The sequence below is a fragment of the Tenebrio molitor genome, chromosome 8, assembly GCF_963966145.1.
Source record: "Tenebrio molitor chromosome 8, icTenMoli1.1, whole genome shotgun sequence".
Taxonomy (NCBI): Eukaryota; Metazoa; Arthropoda; class Insecta; order Coleoptera; family Tenebrionidae; genus Tenebrio; species Tenebrio molitor.
The window spans coordinates 4,354,637-4,375,337 of record NC_091053.1 but is presented as its reverse complement, the minus strand read 5'-3'; the positions used below and the strand labels follow the sequence as shown (position 1 = coordinate 4,375,337).

The window sequence follows — 20,701 nt, the reverse complement described above, 5'->3', positions numbered from 1 at the left end:
GGGCGGTCACTAATATCTGATGAAATTGTCGAGGATTTGAGAGAAGAGGTGGAAGAGACTCGACAAATATCCAGATGGGAAGATGACTGTTCCCCTGTTGATGGTGTTGATATTAAATATATTAACGTTAGTGGTGCAAAACACAAACACAGTTAAAACTTGTCTCAAGTTAAAAGCCAACAACCTAACCTAAAAATGTGACATTCGGTATTAAGCAGCACTTTCAAAATTGCACAAGTTTTCGTAGCAAGCTGGACCAAATAATCATAGATACCCTGGATTTAATACGTCATAACATGAGCCACCCTTCAATCAGAAAAGTCTGCCGACCCCTGGCGAACTACTTAAAAAATAATAATTTAACCAGTTCAACGCCACAACAACATTGTTTTTGTTTACACAAATATTACTTTTATAACTTATTTTATTTTGCTTCCGATTTAACTGCTCGGAAATGCTAACAAAAGTTACAAAACAAACCAGTGCAGTTTGTTTTTGCAAAATATATCTTCATCCTAATCTTGTACAGTTTGTTTCGCCCATTTCTTAGTCGGAGTGTTTAAGTTTATGTCCTGAGTCAACAGTTCTCGGAATATTTAAAACACCAGAGCACCCAGACTTCAAATATTCACAAACTTTTACTGTCCTAAATTTGCATTGTACAGTAACGTCAACCATAAATTTACTTATCAATATAAATATTTAAGAAGAAGATTAATTTGAATTTACCTTGGACTGGCCATTAATTTTTACATACATAGAATTTATAGAGAACAATTGTTTTATTTTGTTTTGTAAAAACAAATACATTATTTTATTACAATGTTTGCATTTAATACGTCACAGCGTGAGCAACTCTTCAACCAGAAAAGTTTGCCGACCTCTGGGTGAGCTGTTTGACAAATATTAATTCAAAATCAAAACCACAGAAGTCATTTTTGCTTCCAACTACAGTATTTTTTAGACGCTCAGAAATTCCTAAACTTATAAAATAAACCAATAGAACTTGTTATTGCAAAAGAGATCTTAACCCAAATCTTGTAAATTTGTTTTCACCAATTTCTCAGATGGATTAGGTGAGTCAACACTTTTCCAAAACACTGTAGCACCCAAATTGACAAACTTGTACCCTCTAAAACTCGTAGTCCAGTAACGTCCACACAAATTTCCATATAAAGACCATCTAAAGTTTCTACTTTGATAATAAAGTGTAATAATCTAGAAAATTTGCATCTGAAAAAATTGGGACGAATTTGAATTGCAAATGTCCAAAGAGCGTTGTGACAAGAGCGCGTGGATCCCCAGCGAAGAAACCTGGTGTTTGCCCAGCGATGACACGGATGCGGTTTTTCCGCAATTTCGCAACCGCATCTCAGGTGAAGTCAGTGACTGGAAGCTTGCGTATTTCAGGAACCAACCTACTTAGAGTTTGTTGATTCGAGACTCACCGCGACTTTTTCAAAAATTTGTTCTTGACTCCTAGTTTTCGATCCCCGCTTGTGGAGGTGTCATCCCTGTCGCCTTCGAACCCTTGCACGAAGCACAACATCACCGAGTCGTTCACACTGTGGCACTTCCGAAGGAGAGGGACATTCTCGCGTACAGGATCTATTTTGACGGGGCGAAAAACTGTCAAATTAACCGGTTCGCGACATTTGTCTGGCGTGAGGACACGTTTTCAGATGATCTGGTTGACTTCTGACGGCGATCCGCTCAGCACGCCGACGACGCTAATATCGACGTTTTGACACATGGCAGTTGCCGGGAGAGTCGCCAACACCGCCGCAACACCACGCCGCCCTCGTCGACTGACTGAGTCTTCGACCAACGGTACACGTCGTCAAGCCGACTTGGCTGTCCCCTCCGGAAGCACAGCCGCAGCAGGGACGGCCGCCGCGAATTCGACGAAAACACGATAGCGTTTCTGCAGGACGCTTCGAATATCTGCTTAACACCTCCTGAAAATGTTCTTGTAGCATTTCGACGATCGCCGGATTGCTGAACTCCTTATAAATGCCCCCACGAGATTTCAATGACGTTCAGGTCTGGATTTGGACCAGTTCTCCAAATCGACAAACCGGTTTTAACAAACTAGTCCTGATAAAACCGAAATTGCCGTGCTCATCACCAATTATCACAATTTGAATTACAATTAAATACTTATGTACTTTATTATTTTCCCTTTCAAGATTAATCAAACACCTTTTTGTCGCTTTTATCCTTTTCGAACAAAAACACGGAGTTAATTACAGCACATGACCCTGATTAACCCTAATGAATACGCTCCGTTCACAGTTTGGGGAGCCTCCTCGGGCTTGAATTTACCTCGTTACGACTCTGTTCTCAGCAGGCTGCTCATGGCAACGAGCACAGTTTGCTTGTGCGATGCAAAAAGTCGCCCCTGCCCCTGCGACTCTTTGGAACGGCGTTCGATGAAAGGTGAGACGAAAAGGAAAACGCTCTTGTAGAACTGCTCACGAATAAATTAACTGTAATCGCGTGTTTTATTACATAAGTGTCAGCCGGCAGGATGATGTAATAAATGTGTTGTGGTAATTAGAAATTATGTAGGAAGCTTGGGGGGAAAATCGATCTTTTGCAAAGTCGAGTTTTACACGGTGATGGACTCATTTGTACGGATTTTCCTGCTGGATGAGAGTGATCCTGCTGACAGCTGACGGGGCGGCGACACATTGTGCACGGGTGTATTGTGGGTTGTAGACATTCAGGGGTAGTCTAGATTTTCGCTTTTCACGTGTTTGGGCCTCGAGTTGTTTTTAAGAATAATATGAAAGCAACGGACAGCCAATGTAAAAAGATTGTATCAATGTGTGATCGTGAATAAATTATGAATGAAATAAATAAGAATAAATAAATGATTTAAATTGAATTTTTTGTTTTCTCCATTATTTTCTTACGTTATCAGTATCACTTATCAATGTTTGGTTTAATTCTGGATTTCTTCGTTCATTGGGTCTCACAATTAGATGTATCTCTTTGGTTGAAATACGTATAATCATAACGGCGAAGTTATCGATGAGGTAAGAGATTTGAAAGAGATGAATGCAGGAAGAAAAATACAAAATACAAATTGATCTACTTCGGTGTCACAACGACACTGAAAACAGTTTCACAAAGCTAGTGATTATTGAATGTGGGGTTGGTATTGATAGTAAATTTCAGTGTTAAATAAATTCATGTTTTGGATCAAAATAAACTATTAAGGGGGTAGATTATTATTGTAACAACATTTGGGAGACAATTGGAAATTTAATTTTCAATGAAATGACATTGCTTCGTCAATACCAACCCTATTCAATTAAAATAAAAGTCACTAGATAATTATTTTATATTTAAAAAAATTAAATCAATGAAGACGAAGTACAGTTAATTTCAAAATTATCGAGTACACCTCAAAAATCAAGAAGTCGATTTATTACAGTTTTTTCCACATGTAAAGATGCCTTTTTGAAATTTGAGTGTCATATTTTTTATATAGGTTAGGTAAGTTTGACAACATAAAATGTCGTTGATTTAAGAACACCATAATAGTGTCTGTTTTATCCTCTGCACGATGCTCTTGGCGATGTTATAATAGTGGGCTACCCTTCGAATCGACCACCTTTCTTCTGATTTGGAAAGAATGAGCACTTTCGCGTTTTCGGTTAGATTAGATATTTTGTTTGTCAAAATTGACATTGATCATTGACAAGAATTGTAAGTGCTTTTTACACTGTAGAAAATTCGGTGTACTCTATAATTTTGAAATTAACTGTACATAGAAAAAATAGTAAGTATGACAACCATAATCTGTTTCAAAATCAAAAATCCACCACCTGTTGAATTATGTTGGGAAAAAGTGAAAGGTCTAATGGACTACGTCCACTGCATAGAATATCCTTAGATAACAAGATTCCCAAACCTTAACATTAAAATATTAACAAAGTATCATAGATTATGTTGGTAATATCTTGAAACATTCGCGCCACTGATTCTTATTGGTTGTTATGAAACCCAGGCGAAAAATAAATTATATGACATTTCAAATTTGAAACTGTCAGTGCTGTCAAGTTCTTTAAGCATTTATAATAGATTTGCGATTTTTCATCTTTAGAGCTTTGGTTTGCGTTTCTCTGGTTTTAAAAATTATTAATTTTGATCGTGTTGCGATTTTTTGTTGATTTTTTTGAATTTTTGAAGTGAGTGAGTGCTCAAGAATCTAGCATAATGAACACTTTAACTGACATTACAAACATCGAAAATGATACAGAGGTAATTTTTGTTTATGCATTAAATATTAAATAATCTCTTGTTTGTGTTTAGCCATTTTCGAAAAAAGCTGGATATTTTAATTTCAGTAGCCAGCTTTTTTCGGAAATTCGAAAATGTATTGTGGGTTGCATTTTTAATTCCGTCGGGCACATTATCACTCGTGAAGTACCCTGTATTAATAAAACCTAATATATTACTCCTACTATACTGAAGTTTTCTTTCGTCTTTCCAAAGGGCAAACATGCAGAATAATAATAAAACACAGAAACACAGTCTTCTCTGGATTTCTTCTTGATACTCACGACTGAGACTGTGAATCTTTCTCAGCTCATCCAACGTATCAAAACCGTCAGATACTTGTACAATGTGAGCAGCCATCAAAGTGACTTGCACCTTTATCTGTAATGTGAAATATAAGAGGACGTAGGAATGTCGTAGTGTTGTGAACAACAAGAATGGCATAGTAAAGAAGTAACAGTGATACGGGACACGCCACGTTGTTGGAAAATACTTTTGAAAAGTCTTGATCACTAGAAAAAGTTCGCCTAGATCTCCGAAGAATTGCATTATAATAAAACAAATAAATACGTAAGACAAGAAAAGTAAAAAAATGATGGTGTTTACTTCACGTGATTTACGCATAATGACTCTGCGTACTAGTTGACCTGCACTATCAATTGACCATGCAATATCTTGCAATAATTGATAAAACTGCAAAATGTCGCTTTTGATCAAAATTGAAATCAAGATGGTACTCGTAGTTATGACCTGAAACCAAAAGAGTGCCCCAATCTTCAAGCCTTATTAAAGTGACTTACTGAACAATTAAATCTTGACTTCAGTTATCCATCATGTACAAGGCTTGCAAGAGAAGCAAATACGTGAAAAAAGAGGCAAACGAGATTAATCAAATTTATAGATTTTGAACAACCAGCAGTGATGTAAATTTGTCTTAGAAGAACGAACGGATCAGTCGACACTACAAGAGTTTAATGAGTTTAATGAAATGCGGATAATATTGTTCGAGGGGAATAAAATTGATTATGGATCTGATGACCTCTAAATGCAACCAGTTATTAAGTCTATTCCATTATGAACTAAAATAAAATTGTAAAATAAAAATTGTTTTTTTTTTTATTAATTTATTTTCCGTTTTAATTTTTATAAAATTATCTAAATCAACGAATTTATTTTTCTATTGTCTTAAATAGTTATTTGTCAAGGCCGCGAAATCATTCTTTAACGTACTGAGAGAAAAATTCTCGCCGAGGCCGCTTGCGGCCGAGGCAGCACAATCTCGAGGATGTTAAAGGACTTCGCGGCCAAGGTGTATACAACAGTTTTTGTGTAACATATAAATTCGGCTTACACATCGCTATGGAAATGGCATAAATAAAACTCTGATTTGTATCAAATATTAAAATGACGTTTACTTTAACGGCTGTGGTTAAAAGCAACGACCGCGAAATTCAATTATTTGTAATGTATTGTTTAAATTTGTTTTTGATCAATATTTCCAATTTTCTCATTTCCTCGTTCTCTCACTTTCTTAATAATTCCAAATTACTGTCGGAGATTTGGTGGACTTCTTCACCCATCCTGTCTCTTCAAATTCTTTTTTGATCTCAATTTCTTTCTCTAATTATACAAAAATAAACAAATAGATTAACAACAGAATTGGAATGATTTCTTCAACATTCTTATTATCGTTGGTGGCAGTTAAAAAGATCATTAGCACGATGAGTTGATAAATGCTGCAAATTGTTAAGCAACATGATTCGAAGAAAATTGTCACTTGTGTTAACTGGTGGTAATTAACAAACAACATGTAAATTGCATGTAATTGTCAGAAACTAGTTTCAACTGTGTGAAACAGAGTTAAATACAATGGATCTATTTCGATTTGGTCAAATTCTTAAGAACTAGTGCTTGTGAAAAGGATCTGAAAATCATCACTGTGTTCTGATTCACTACTTACTTTAGTATCCGTTGACCGATCTATAGTAACACCTGTCAGTAAAAAAGTGGTCGGCTGAAGAGAGTTCGAAAAGACATTTCTGTTATTGCTGTTCCTGATATACATACCACGTGCAGCGAGTTAAGAGTATAAAAAATCTGATGCGTCTACAACTGATATAAATGATGATGATGATCTTCTTATAAAAAAAATATAAAAACAAGATTTGAAAAAATCGACGAACACGTTAAGGAAGATAAAAACAAAGTTGATCAGTTTTCTTAGTTTACTAAAACCAGTGACCATGAAAATTTGTCTGAGAAGAGTAAAAGTGTCAGTCGACGCTAAAATTAACCGAATTAAGAAAAACTTATTTTTTTGTTTTACCGTCCACAACTGACATTTAACTGACACATATGTGTGAACTGCCCTTTATTGAATATAACCCTACTTTTGACTCGATAATGCCATTTCCCTGCTTTTTTAATGTCACAAGAAAAACTTTAAAGTGATTTTTAATAACTGTCATGCATTAATGACACTAATGATTGGTTTACATCATTTTTTTAGAAATGTCTAAAAAATGTTGGCCAAGATTCCGTGTCCAGAATAGTACCATCGGTGGACATTAAAAGCTGGAACAAGATGACAACTGTATAAAGCCAAAAATTACAAAATTTGTATCGGTTAAATCTGGTTTTTTACGAAAAGGTCATAAAAATTATGACGCGGTGAATGACGTTTATTTGTCAAAACCATCACGTTAAAGTTCAGTTTGTTTCATATTGAATGATATTGTTTGTTTTCCCAATTAAATAGTTGGTAATTATTATTCACAGAATCGGTTTTTTAGTGGTTAAAACACGTAGGTAAGAAAAAAACATTGAAAGATCATTTTAATTATTTTAATTTTACAAGAGAGTGATGTCAATGTAACAATAGTTAATCTGAAAATTTGTGACGAAGTGAAAGTTTGATACACAATGAAAATTTTTTGGATGTCCCAGCTTTTAATGTCCACCGATGGTACCTATTTCATATAAATAGATAAAGAGAATTATTTGTTGTAGTATAATAACCATAAACCTACAAAAAAAATATTGTTATGATTTCAGTCATTGTTATTATTTGCTTATAAAAAGAAAATGATAAAATATTTATGTATACAGGGTTAAAAAAAATCAATCTTCGTTTTTGTAGAAGATATGGACCCATTTGTTACACTAAATGATTGATTGATTTTTTAAACATGATATTTTAATGACTACTTAACAACGTACTGCTACGTTGTTCCGCGAATTTTGGGGCACCCAGTATAGCAACTACAACGAAATGTTTCTAAAAAAGTAATTGTAATTTTTTAAACAACATGTTTTACATTTTAATTAAAATATATTGGAAAAAAAGTTCTGATTTTAAAGTAGGAGTATGAACAAGTTCATAATTATGTATATTGATGTAGTATAGGTAGATATGTATATTTATGTAGATCCAATACCAATTTGTTTACTCATAGTATACAAATCGATTATTTATCTTTGAATCTAATTGAATTTAATTAGGCCGTAAAAAATACGGAACACGCCACAGAGTCATGAAATATTTCTGGAAAGTCGGAATGTAAGGGAAATATTCGTTAAATAAATAAATAAATAACCTAAAAAAACGTGGTACATACAAAATTTTATGTCCGATTGGACCCGACTCGGAGCCCACCCGGAGCCCACCCGGAGCCGACCCGAAAACCACCCGGAGCCTACCTAGAACCTACCCGGGGTCGACCCGGAACCGACCCGGAGCTCACCCGGAGTCGACACGAAAACCACCCGGAGCCAACCCGAAGCCCACCCGGAGGAAAGAAAATAGATTGATCATTTCGTAACATGTACTGTCGCGAGCAATAAATTTTGGTCGTCAATGTCATTTCAAAATTTGGTTAGATTGTCACAAATTTAAAAAATTCCCTGCCTGATTATGCCCACGTCAACAAAGTGTCAAAAAATTGAGAAAAAAATGACAATTAATGTCATACAACATGATGATAGGTTATGATATTTACGACTGTTTTACAATGGAGCATTTTCGATTGCGTCAAAGAATGACCTTGACGATCAAAATTTATTGCTCGCGACTGTAAGTGGGGTCAGTTATAAATTTTTAAAATATTATTATATCAATTCTATTAAAAATTGACGTTGTTTACTTTAGGTGGCGGCTAAGATATGTAACCCATTTCACGTAAATACTCGATCGAACAAAATTATTTAATATTTACTTTACAAAAATATACATTAGAAAAGATGTTTCAGTTGTAATCATTCTCATCATCTGTTTACTCCGAAAATTGCTAAAATATTTCCTTAGTAAAAGACAGTAAGAAAAATCAACGTAAACCAAAGATCATCATTTTGAGTATCATGTAAAAGGGACTTTGATTCAAACAAGAACTTTCTTATCTATGTTGCTCAACCAATCATGTTGATCACTGTGTGTTTTCCAACAAGAAAGTCTTGGAAAAGCACCGAAAATTTATGGAAACTGGAATACACTACAACGAACGACATAAACCTCATCATATTTATGCTAACTAGAGAGAACAATCTTGTTGAGTAATCACTGAATTTGAAGTAGGTATCGAAAAATTACTGAAGTGCTGAAAATGGGTTATTTGAAAATGAATTCATTATTTTTAGTTCCTAAATTATTCAATCATCAATTTAGTAATGAATTAATGATACTGAATCACTAAATGTTCGACGGCAGTAGTTCGTTTAATTAAATAGAAAAATAATGAAATGTACTAATCAACAAAATAATTTCATGCAATTACATATAATTACATAATTATAATTAAATTGCAATTGTTTATAATTAAAAGTAAAAAATAATTGAAAAAAACAAATTATTATTATTATTTTAAATTTTCTCAGGACCTTGTTTCTCTATTTTTGTTTATGCAGGGTGTTATCGAAGCTCACGTAATAAATTTAATCACCAAAAGAACTCTTTAAAAGAAACATTTTTTACATATTAATCTTTTTTTTAATTGGATATTTTTTTACATTATTCCAATCTCTAATTTGACACTTCGTTCATGGGATAATCATCAATTGAAACGTTGGAAATGTTTTTGTGCGATAAAAACCTTACATTTTTTTTAAAAGAAGGAACGATCGCTGTTTTAATAGTTAACAGTTTTTACTGTTTTTCATTCGGGTATTTTAATAGAGTATTTTTTTCTTGCTTCGTTATCAATGGATGTGTAAACACATGAGCAATTGTATATTATTCAATGAGCGGATAACGATGGCTGTTACTCGCGTTACTTTAATAATTACAGTCTTATCCAATAGGAGTAGAAAAAAACACAGCAAAACAAAATATCAACAAAGATTTTTTAAATCAATCGATAATTAACCTTGAAATTAGGGAGATAAATCGTAAAACAATGAATATTAATTAGCGTTGACAATTTTATTTTGTTCAAGGAAATAATAACGGGTGACTATTAAAATTTTCACTTGGAGTTGGCTTTGAACGAGTTTTTATTTTTTCTGTTACTTTAGACACACGCAAGAACGAACGACAAATGTCAGTCAGTACAATTGAAACATAACCTATAATGCTAATTATAATGTCAAACTTGTCAGTGTCTAAGGTACAACGGAAAACAAAGAATGATCCATAGCCAACCCTAAGTGAAAATTTTGATAGTCACCCGTTATAATTCCCTAGATTTGGCGTAATAACGCACATTTTAAATATTTGTATACATCTAAAATATACAAAGGAAAGAAGAGGTCTTAGGATGATACCCTGAGGGACTCCAGAACAAACCCCTGCAAAGCATGAAGATGAATCATTAATGATGTAAAAAACAATGTGTCCCAGCTGGTCGCACGTCAAGGATAGAAAAAAAAAGGAAAACCTGCTAAAATGAAATTTTGATTTTGTAAAATTGAAAAGAGTTTATCACACTAGTGTGGTAAACGTTTTCGTGATTTCGCTGATGTCATGGTTGCAATAGCCGCACGTGCTGTAATTTCAATGCCCGATAAAACAATTTCTTCGGAATTTAGTTTGTGAAATATTATTATTTCTCATTTGCTAATCGTTTCTTACTATAATTATTAATCGTAGATATCCAACTTGGCCTACGGCCAATTTCTCCCACTCATTGTTTTTTGATAAACTGATGTAGCAATTACTTTCAGTTTAATTAACATTATGGAAACTAGACGGGAGCTAAGTATAATGAAACTACTGAAGTAATAACGTTTAGAAAATGAATGTGCATTAAATAATCGATTTAATTGAGTGTGATAATATTTTAACGCGTCAACCTGAAATTCTTGCCGCAACATTTTAAAGTTTGGGAATTTGTGCTGAACTACAACAAATTAAAAAAATCGATGCGATAAATTATGGAATATACACCTGGATGGGACAATTTCTTTACGAAAAAAAAACGACTATTATTTATGTATTCATCAATAGAATAAATAACAACAAACGGACAAAAATAATCTTCTCTTTCTCTTCTTTTGTTGAATACTTTCCATAAACAGTCCCATCAAGATTATTTTACCTTGTTCAAATTGTAAAGAACAATTGATTGTGACAGGGATATTCGCATTATCTAATCTTCGCCCAGTTGCGACCTCGACTTCGTCTCGGTAGAAAAAGACTCATTTCTACTCTTAATGATGACGGGCCTTCAAATAAATTTATATTTAGAGCAACCTATGGAAATTCAATTGTTTGCAACATTTTTCCAGCGTAGAAAATGACACAAGAAACGTCTGACATTTTAACGAAATAAAATTAGGTTAGAAAATATTTTTAATTTTTGTAGTGCATTCTCCCTATTTCCCCTCCACGGAATATGATAATATGAAATTGGGAAAAAGCTTACTATGTAATCTGTATAACTCCCGACAATAATTGGTGACCTACAAAAATTACTTTACACTGTTAACAGAATTAGAAAGTCGTCTACGCCTACTCTAAATATATCTTTATTTGAAGGCCCGATATAATCTACTATTTTGCATTCAAAGGCTTATTTCATAGGAAGAAACAACTCCAGCGTCTATTTTGAAAGATAATATCAAAAAACTGGATCAAAATTGTCAAAATTGAAAATAATGTAAATTAGAGTGATAATTCAGTTATGCCGCTTTAGCCTCTTCGAGAATGTCTTGAGCAACAGCTTCTACAAAATCGCTACACTACAAACCTACGTAAGAACGAAACACAGCGATAAAATAAACTTTTAATAAAACACAATCTAGATGATGGCATGCGTGCTTACTATAATGCTGATGACTAAAAAATTATTTTTATTTCTCTGGAGTAAAGAGTCAATATAAAGAGTTGTTCAACTTCACTTGCGGGAGGAGCGTGTCGATTTTAGCGTGTGGCATACTCGAACCTGACGATTTGAGCGTGTCGATTTTAGCGTGTCGCATGAAACTAATTCACTGCCCGCGCAGTGCGCCTGAAGAAGTTTTCTCTTCAAAAATGTGACAAGTTAGAAAAATTGTGTTGACTTGCATAAATCTGAATCACTATCGTTGTTTCACAATGAGCAATTAAATCTTAGCTGTACTTATCTGTTATGTAAAAAGCTTGAAGCAAATACATGAGAGATGATGTAAACAAAATTAATTAATTTCCCTATTCTACTGAAGTAAATATTTATGAAAATTTATGTTAGTAGAGTAAATAGATGGGTTGATCTTACTGAAATTAGCAGATTAGAAAATAACATAAATTGTACCATCGAATTAAGTTATTCTGACGTGGTGTAGATTCATCTTGCTAGAATCGTTTTTGTGACGTGGTAAAACATTATCTAAGTAATCAATCAATGGTTTAATGATTCTAAAATTTTATGCCATCACAAATATTATTGCATCAATCAGGTAGATTTTTATGTCCAACAGCGGTAGTTTGCCTAATTGAGAAACTAAACAATTTTTGTAAATCAATTTATTTAGTAAAATTACTGTATTAAAAAATAATTGAAAATATGTACAGTCACGGCCACGGAATTCCGCCAGTCGATGTTATTCAACTAACATTAGCTGTAAAACAGGTTTTATATATTTCTAACCCCACATTGGAATTTTTGACATGGATGTCAAAAACGTTACTGGTGGTATTTTGATTTTTCTTGTGCGTGACAGAATTTCTGTCGCAAAATTTTTGAATGTCAGTCATAATGACAATAAAGCTACACAAGTTTTTTCGAATTGACAGTAAAATAACTGACGAAATTCCGTGGCCGTAACTGTACGTTCTTTTAAAGCCTTACAACATCCAGTTTCATTGTTTTGTGCAAAAACCTTCAATGCCACAAATTTCCATCACAATTTCCGCAGAAGTGTTTTCTCCATCTGTTTATTTACACGTTTATTGGATGGACGTTTTAAATCGCCGCATCACAGAAACAATGCAAGCCTGTTTACTCAAGATAATGGCATTAGCAAGTTGTGCATGTAATGCTACGTTATAAAAATAATTTATTGCGAATCCTGGTGACCCAGATCCCAGTCGAACACCACCAATTAAGACAACAATTGGATAAAAATCAGAAACGAAATCATTTCATTAGTAGCTTCCATTGTTATTGTTTAGAGATTAGAGCGATTGCCAACGACTTCATTACACTCCCACCGGTTGCAAATAAGGTGAAGGCGAAATTGGTAACTGGTTATTGCACCGTCCAGATTTAGCCCACTGGAAAACGCCGTGGGTCAATACACCATCGCCCACAGTTTTTATAAAATCGACAAAAATATCGAAAGAAACTAAGTACATATTTTAATGCAATGCAAAATGCAACGTTTTACCATTCCGCTAGTATTATAGAAACTGATGATGGAAATAACGTGGCGAAACGTTGCATCAGATAAACAACATTACGTTTTGATGTTTAGACGCTTTATTGGTTTATTTTTCTATTGTATTACAATTTTTTGACCGACATTTTAAAGAAAACGGTGGCCTTGAGCAACCATATTGTCACAACGTTGTGGGTCAAATAAAAAGACATTTATCTACGTTACAGTGTGACATGTCAACAACGTTGAAGCTCTCTGAGCTGATGGTATATTATACAAACACTCCGCTAATGCAATAAAATTATTGATCTCCCAACAGCCATGGATTGGATAAAAAATATCTTGCATTTAATTATTTATTTATGATTTTCAAATTTGCTGTTAAAAAATATGCAAAGAGATCAAGGGCGACTTCATTTGCAAGTCTATTTACTCCTAAGTAGATCAAAGTGAATTGAAATAAAATTATTCCTGACCGATCTGTCACTTCATTACATTATGTCAAAATATTATGTACAAATAAGTAGAAAAAGTTGGACCAATTAGTAAAAATTGACTACATTACGGTTCGATTTTTGACCTCCTTGGCTGTTGATATATTTTGATGTCTTTGGAACGACAAAACAATCCATTTTATTAAGGATTCGATCATATCTAGGCAACCAACAATACACCTCGATCATAACAAATAATCGTCCGTGTTTGTTTAAATTACAGTAATAGGTGTTACCATTGTATGAGCAACAAAACTACAATTGTGGGTCATTTGACACATACTTGTGCTTTTTATGTGGTTTTTAACACAACCGAAAAAATGCCATTTTTATTTCTTATATACAGAGCGTCACAAAGAAGTGGCTCAGCACAATCGACTAAAGTTCGACTTTACGTCAACTGCAAATTAGCAAAGATTTTGTTTTACAAACGCGTTGACACAATTCGATCTGGGTGAAAAGTATGACGCAATCCCACCTCAAACTTGATTTGTTGGCGAAAAATTCAAATCTAAATGTTCAAGGTGATTCAACTAAGATTTTAAGTAGAGTGAGGTCGCCTGTTATCTCACCCTTCTGAGAAAAAAAATTCGTAAGCATAAAAACAATTGGAAATATTTTTGGAAAATGGAATCAGCTGTATTGACAGATGTTATCTGTTAGTAGATAGATAGTGGCATAATTGGCGTGTTTACACACAAAGATAGTACAAACAAAGCGGAATTGTGGTCTGAAAGTGTGAAAAAAGTGATAGTTGCTTGGATTTAGGTCTTGGTGCGTTTAAAATCTTACCAAGCGATGCTGAGAGACCTCGTGTACTTCTTCCCTGTCAAAATGATGACTTTGTGCACTGGGAGACTAGCCCTCCGATTGGTTTTCCCCATCGTGGGTCCAGCTTTGTCACCCTCACCTTCCGTCATCGCTAATACCGCGACACAGGACCGCACATACATCCGCTTCTCTTCTCCCCTTTTAGGCACTTATCGAGTGACAGGAGCGAAACCCGACTGGTAATTTCGCCGCAAATACTAGTTATACATAATACCTAGTTATTTGAACTTTGATTAGGCAACGCAATAATTCATTATAATGACTTGTTCAAATATTTTTATGCTTGTGGACCACATTGTACTTCGTTAATATCACTGATACTGGTCCGTGATTGTTTCAACGAGCTTAACCTTGCCTCGCAAAATACAACAAATTTTATCGAACGCGAGGGGAAAGGTTATCGCATTTGATTTCCGCAGAGGATTTCGACTTACCCATTGAGGAGCGCGGGGTCGGATGGTGGTTTTAGGTCTTCCAGGTCCGACCCATCTCCCGGACTCGGCGGGTCCTCGACGACTAAGGGGGCGGGGGGTTGCCTACAACAGAAACGACAATGCAAACTGTTGGTGGGGTTGCTTGGGGGAAACATCGCTCAGGGATTGTTTAGCTCTCACTAACATCATCGCATGCCATTCGGAAATTTTCTGTGTTTTATCACAGTCGGAAAGGTGGCCAGTTAGAAACGATAAGTGCAGGTTTTGATTGTACAATATTTACGACGTGTGCAGTTGCAGTGGGACTTTGCCCCGTTATTTTCACTAATAAATAGTGTACAATCGGGAAAAACAGGGTGCAGCAGTGTTGGGAATGTCTGACTTGTTGGAAACGAGTACCGAATTGTAGGAATTAAAAAAAATCTAGTCGAGATTTCACTTCAAACTAATTTGTTTTATTACGAGATCATTTTTTATGTCCTACAATGGATTCAACAAAGATTCTCTGCAATGCATCACAATTATTGTGATACCTGAACGGCATGCTCTCCTAGTCTTTGGTCATCAATTTATATCTGAAAAGAAGAGCCAATTTATTGTCCAATTTGTTCATTAAAAGTAGCCAAAAAATAAGTTTTTATTTATTCTTAAAGCATTTTATTTTCTGTCAATAGTCTTAAGTCTAGCGCACCAGATAAATTAGAACACCAAGAAACAACTAGTAGCTATAGTCGGAACGTTATAGATGTGGATTGCGGACCTGTCGTTAAGTTGGCACTACCAGGACAAGTAACTAGGCGCGCTTTTTTTATGACAGATTCCTCACTAACGTACAGTTAAATCATAAGTTTTAAGCGACCTAGAGTTTGACAATCCACATCTAAAACGTTTTTATTATCGATTTTGTTTGTTTCGTTATCACTTTACCTTTTGGGATCTTATTAGTGATATATAAAAATCTTGGTCAAAGCAGAAATTTAATCGAGCTGATCTGGTAATTTATTTTGTTTCGTCAAAGGGTTCTGTAGCGACAGATGGAGGCTCCAGAGAGCTAAATAGAAGCATATAAGAAAATGTAACTGTGAAAGAATGATTAGATTGATATCAATTTAGGTTAAAGAGATTTTAGTAGGTGCAGAAAAAAAGATTAAGTTAATTGATAATTAGAAGGTAGAAGAAATGGTGCATTTTCATTTTCTAGAAGTAGTCGAGAGTGTGTCTGAATAACAAGTGGATGATAAATAAAGAAAATGTTTCCGAAAACAGGAATTTACAAGAAATATCTTGCGATAGTTACTGAGGAATCAGCATCAGCATAGAGAAGTAGAATATTGCAGAAAAGATAAAAAACAGTATGCAGGATATAGATCTAATCCAGTTGGTGGAGTAACGAAGAAAAAGTTGAGAGAACCTAGAGAAGGTCTACAACAGCAACTCTCTTTTCTCTCTTTTTTCCAAGTCTTAAAGAAATGAGGAAGGTCTAAGTGTGAACTGTGAAGAATGTAAAATGCGTGTTTAACAGTTATAAAAATGAATAAATGAAAAGATACTCTTCATGAAATGGGTTTAAAATATGTAATGGATGGTTTAAAGCAGGGTTGCTGTTTGCCTTCAAGACTATTTGAAAAGTATGTTGAAAGAGATGTAGTGGAAAGAGATTTGAAATCAAATCAAATGACTTAATGTTCTTTGATTTGTAGATGATGCTGTTATTGTAGCTAATGTTGTCGACTATCTTTTTACGTGGTTTAAAAAGTGTAAGTATTTGGTCAGCATAATATCAGATAATGTATCAAGTGTAATTGATAGACTACCACTTAACAGATAATGATAAAATAAAATTCTATAAATAATACACCGAAAATAGAACGCGAAATGGAAATCAGAATATTAGAACTGGTAAAGCAACAGCACATGGCGATTGAGAAGAACAGGAAGTAACAAAAAAAGTTCCAAAAACTAAAATTTTTGTTTGTTTCCAAGCACCATATGTCAGAGATTTTTTTTTCTCTTTTGATTTTGCTAAAAGCAGTGCAAGTAGAAAGAAAAACATATTACAGGCAAAGAACTTGGCATATTACAGTACTGTGCCTCCCAAAAGTCCCCTAAGATTAGCCTCTGACAATTTTTTGCTTATTACTTTTAAACCGTTGCAGACAACACATTTTACGTTTGGAGAAGACTTTTGGGGCATAAAAACATACATTTTGATGTGTAGAAGGTGTATGTATCGTGTGTTATTTTAAATTTCACCCCAAAGTAGGCGTTGAAGAGTCGATTGTGAACGCACCACGAATTAAAGATCACGGATCAGCTGTTTAAAGCTAACCTCACTTTTTGTGTTGTTAGTGTTTTTACCTCTACGGTTTTTACTCTGCAGACTGGCGAGTGGTGCGTTCACAATCAACTCTTCAACGCCAACTGTTGAAGTGAATTCAAAAAAACACCCGATATACAAAACATATGTTGAGACATGTACATTTTAATTTTAGCAGCTTAGTAGTAATGACTGGAAATGCTATGTCAAGATGTGTTATAACCTCGACACCAGACACTTTATAAAAAAGGAAAAACCAAAGCAATTTTTCCTCTAGAAGGAGATACTGGTGTGAGGAACTCTGTCAAGACAGACAGACACCTCACTGTATTCTTTGTTGGTACCTACTCATTTGGAGAGTACCACCAACGGTACCTCAAAACTAGTGAGCAACGGTTCCGACTTTTATGGTTACGGTTACGGTTATCTCTACGGTTACGAATTTGGTTACGGTTATCTGAAAAAAAATTAATAAACGAAAAATAACCTTTAATCTTCAAAATAAAATAAAACAAATACATTCTGTAAACATAAAAATCATAAAATAATAAATTCTGTAAAACTAAAACAAAAACATAAAGAAACTAAGTGAATTAAAAAATATTAAAATATTAAAAATTTAAAAATCAAAATTTATGTAACAAACAAACAAAACAATAAACAATGAATAGAGAACTGAGAACGAAATATATTGTAAACATGAATAATCAAAAAAAAATAGAAAAAATCAGTATTCAAAAACCGTGGGAAATATACGGTTACGGTTAATCGTATACTCATCAAAAACCGTGGGTTAACCGTTACAGTAACCGTAACCGTTGCATCACTACTCAAAACCCATTAGTACAGAGCTTCAACCTGCTCCAGAAGTACTACTATCCAAATCGATATTTTATCAGTACTACAGTTCATTTTTTCTTTAAAACAATTGTCAAAGTATTGTCATGTTGGTATAAGCCACTATAGTCATTTGACGGTTATTAGGTTGGCAACTTAAAATGTCAATTGTATGTCAGCCATTTTGATGTCCAGGCGCTTGCCCTACTTTATTTCTTGTCTTTTGGTACAATATTGGCTTAAACCTGAAACTTTTCTGACTTTTGAAAATTATTGACATATGTAACCTCAAACTTGATCTAAGGAGATTTTACGATACAGGTGTTCCGAAACGAAAGGTTTTAGGGTGGTACAGCCTGGCCTTTGAGGTAATTTTTAATTACACCGACAATTGTTTAGAAAAAAGAAGGACTATAGTATTGTACTATCGCGGCCAAAATACTTTGGTCGTCAATGTGACATAAATGATATTCAATTATAAAGCAAGCTTTAGGATGTTTAACCTTATTTTTTACTGTTGTCAAAATTATTTTAATCCATCAGTGTCATACGGGTGGGGTAAATCCCAGCTGCGGGGGCAGGGTTCAAAAGCAAAAGATCAACATAGTCGCGGTTTAGACAACCTTCAGAAGCAAGTAAGACGATTCTATATTTATCAAAAACTGAAGGTGCCATATTTTTGACAAGAATAATTTGAAATTGTCATGTATACTGACATTAATACTTGATTTACATTTGAAGTGTCAAAAAGTGACGACCAAAGTATTTTGGCCGCGATAGTAAGAGAGCATAAAGTGCTATAATCTATTCATTTTGATTGTGACCACTCTCTAGTAACATTTCAGTTGCTAGGTTATTGATGGGGAATTTTAGCTAACACTAAATCCAGTCGCAGTTGGCAACTCTCGGAGGCGCCATTTTGACAGAAACGTCACGCTCACAGAAGACAGAAGGGAGAACGACTTGCGCAAACGTTTTTTGACGTACACTGTGCGCATATCTATAAAATTGGGTTTTGGTACAAAATTTTAGAATTCAAAAAGAAAATGCCACGTCGTCTTCTCAAAGTTGGGACCAAACGGTTAATATTGACTTGTTTCGAGACATTTATTGAAGCTAACGGGAAAACAACTCACAAAGACGAACATCACCAATAAAGTTAACTCTATTTGTGCTTTTTTGTTGTACATTTTGGCTAGTAAGTGTTGTAGTTTGATACCTTCTGCCTTTTCATCCCCTGTAAATCATTTTTTGTACTTTCTGTCTTATTAGTTTTTATCTGAAAATATTTGTATTAATCAATGCTAATTGAAAGTTCTGATTACTTTTAGTAATCCCCAGGCATTTTTCGCGTTTGTCTTATTGCCAAATGACCATTTCCTTCGTTCTTCATTAATATCGAGAACGAGAATTGCATGAGGTGATTTCGAAGATAATCTGTACCTGGATATAACCCCACTTTTCAACAGACGTGATCACAGAATCAGACAGACGTTTTTATTTTCTCCTACTTCAAATATTGATTTCCGTTATTAATATTGATAAATATATTAAAATCATTGCTTTACTACTATGGTCAAGTTCTGACATTTTCACATCATGTTCACACCACACAAATATTTAGTGTAAAACGTATGCAGCACACAGCTAAATAGCGCCTACTATGTTTTTCGTTGTGGTCACAATCAAAGTGAATAGATATTACTTGTACGGAGTGATCAAGAATGACTGAGTCTGTTGGTTACAATGAAATTTGGCAAATTTAAAATTTACCAACGAAGGTTCATTTTTGTAATAGTATAAACATAACCTGCATAACCAAGAATGTTTTTAATGTCATCTCAAGTTAAAAAATTCGGTCAGTGCGTGGTCACTGCCAATTACTAGACAAAAATCACCAGTACTTTGAATTGTTTCATTGCCAACAGACTCAGTCATTGTTGATCACGCTGTATTATAACGGGTGACTATTAAAATTTACACTTAGGGTTGGCTATGGATCATTCTTTGTTTTACGTTGCACCTTAGACACTGACAAGTTTGACATTATAATTAACATTATAGGTTATGTTTCAATTGTACTGACTGACATTTGTCGTTCGTTCTTGCGTGTGTCTAAAGTAACAGCAAAAATAAAAACTCGTTCAAAGCCAACTCCAAGTGAAAATTTTAATAGTCACCCGTTATTTATTTTGTTATTTATTAATTCTTAACAACTGGTAGCCAACAAATATAGAATTAGTTAACAGAAAAGTAACCAATTTGGTTATGCTATTGCTATTATGATGTTTTGAATTGAATTTTGAAACTTGTTTTCTAATCTGTCAAAATTGTCAGAATTCCTCCAATTTCTAACTTAATAAAGTTAAAATAATAACTCTTTTCCAAAATGGTAACTTATGGGCGTATTTCGGAAATACTGGGGTTTCCAAAAAGTACCATCGGTTACATCGTGCAAAAATGGAGACAAATACAAATTGACAGGCATGTCAAATGTTAAAAGTGAGGTTACTATTACTAAAGACCCTTTCACAACTTTTGCCAGTGAAATGACATTGATCTAGGAAATTCCGTGGCCGTCACTGTACATGATGTAAGAACTTGTGAACCGATTCGTTATTCATCTGGTTTTTGAGTCTTTTTCTTGTTACCACTCCATGTAAATATTAAAATACTTGTATCTCAGTACCTGTTGGTACTGTAACTGTAAT

General features: G+C 34.2%; 1 protein-coding gene across 4 annotated transcripts in view; it reads right to left on the bottom strand.

Moving 5' to 3' along the window:
• The window catches only part of LOC138136213 (GRAM domain-containing protein 2B-like), a 46,135-nt gene that overhangs the window by 22,141 nt on the left and 3,293 nt on the right, over positions 1 to 20,701 (bottom strand). For 3 of the 4 annotated variants that reach the window (XM_069055277.1, XM_069055276.1, XM_069055278.1), the window contains one exon: positions 14,837 to 14,938. In XM_069055277.1, coding sequence (XP_068911378.1) covers positions 14,837 to 14,938 — 102 coding nt within the window. Of the gene's footprint in view, positions 1 to 14,363; positions 14,586 to 14,836; positions 14,939 to 20,701 lie in introns of those variants that run through there. The other variant, XM_069055279.1, reaches the window with a different exon arrangement.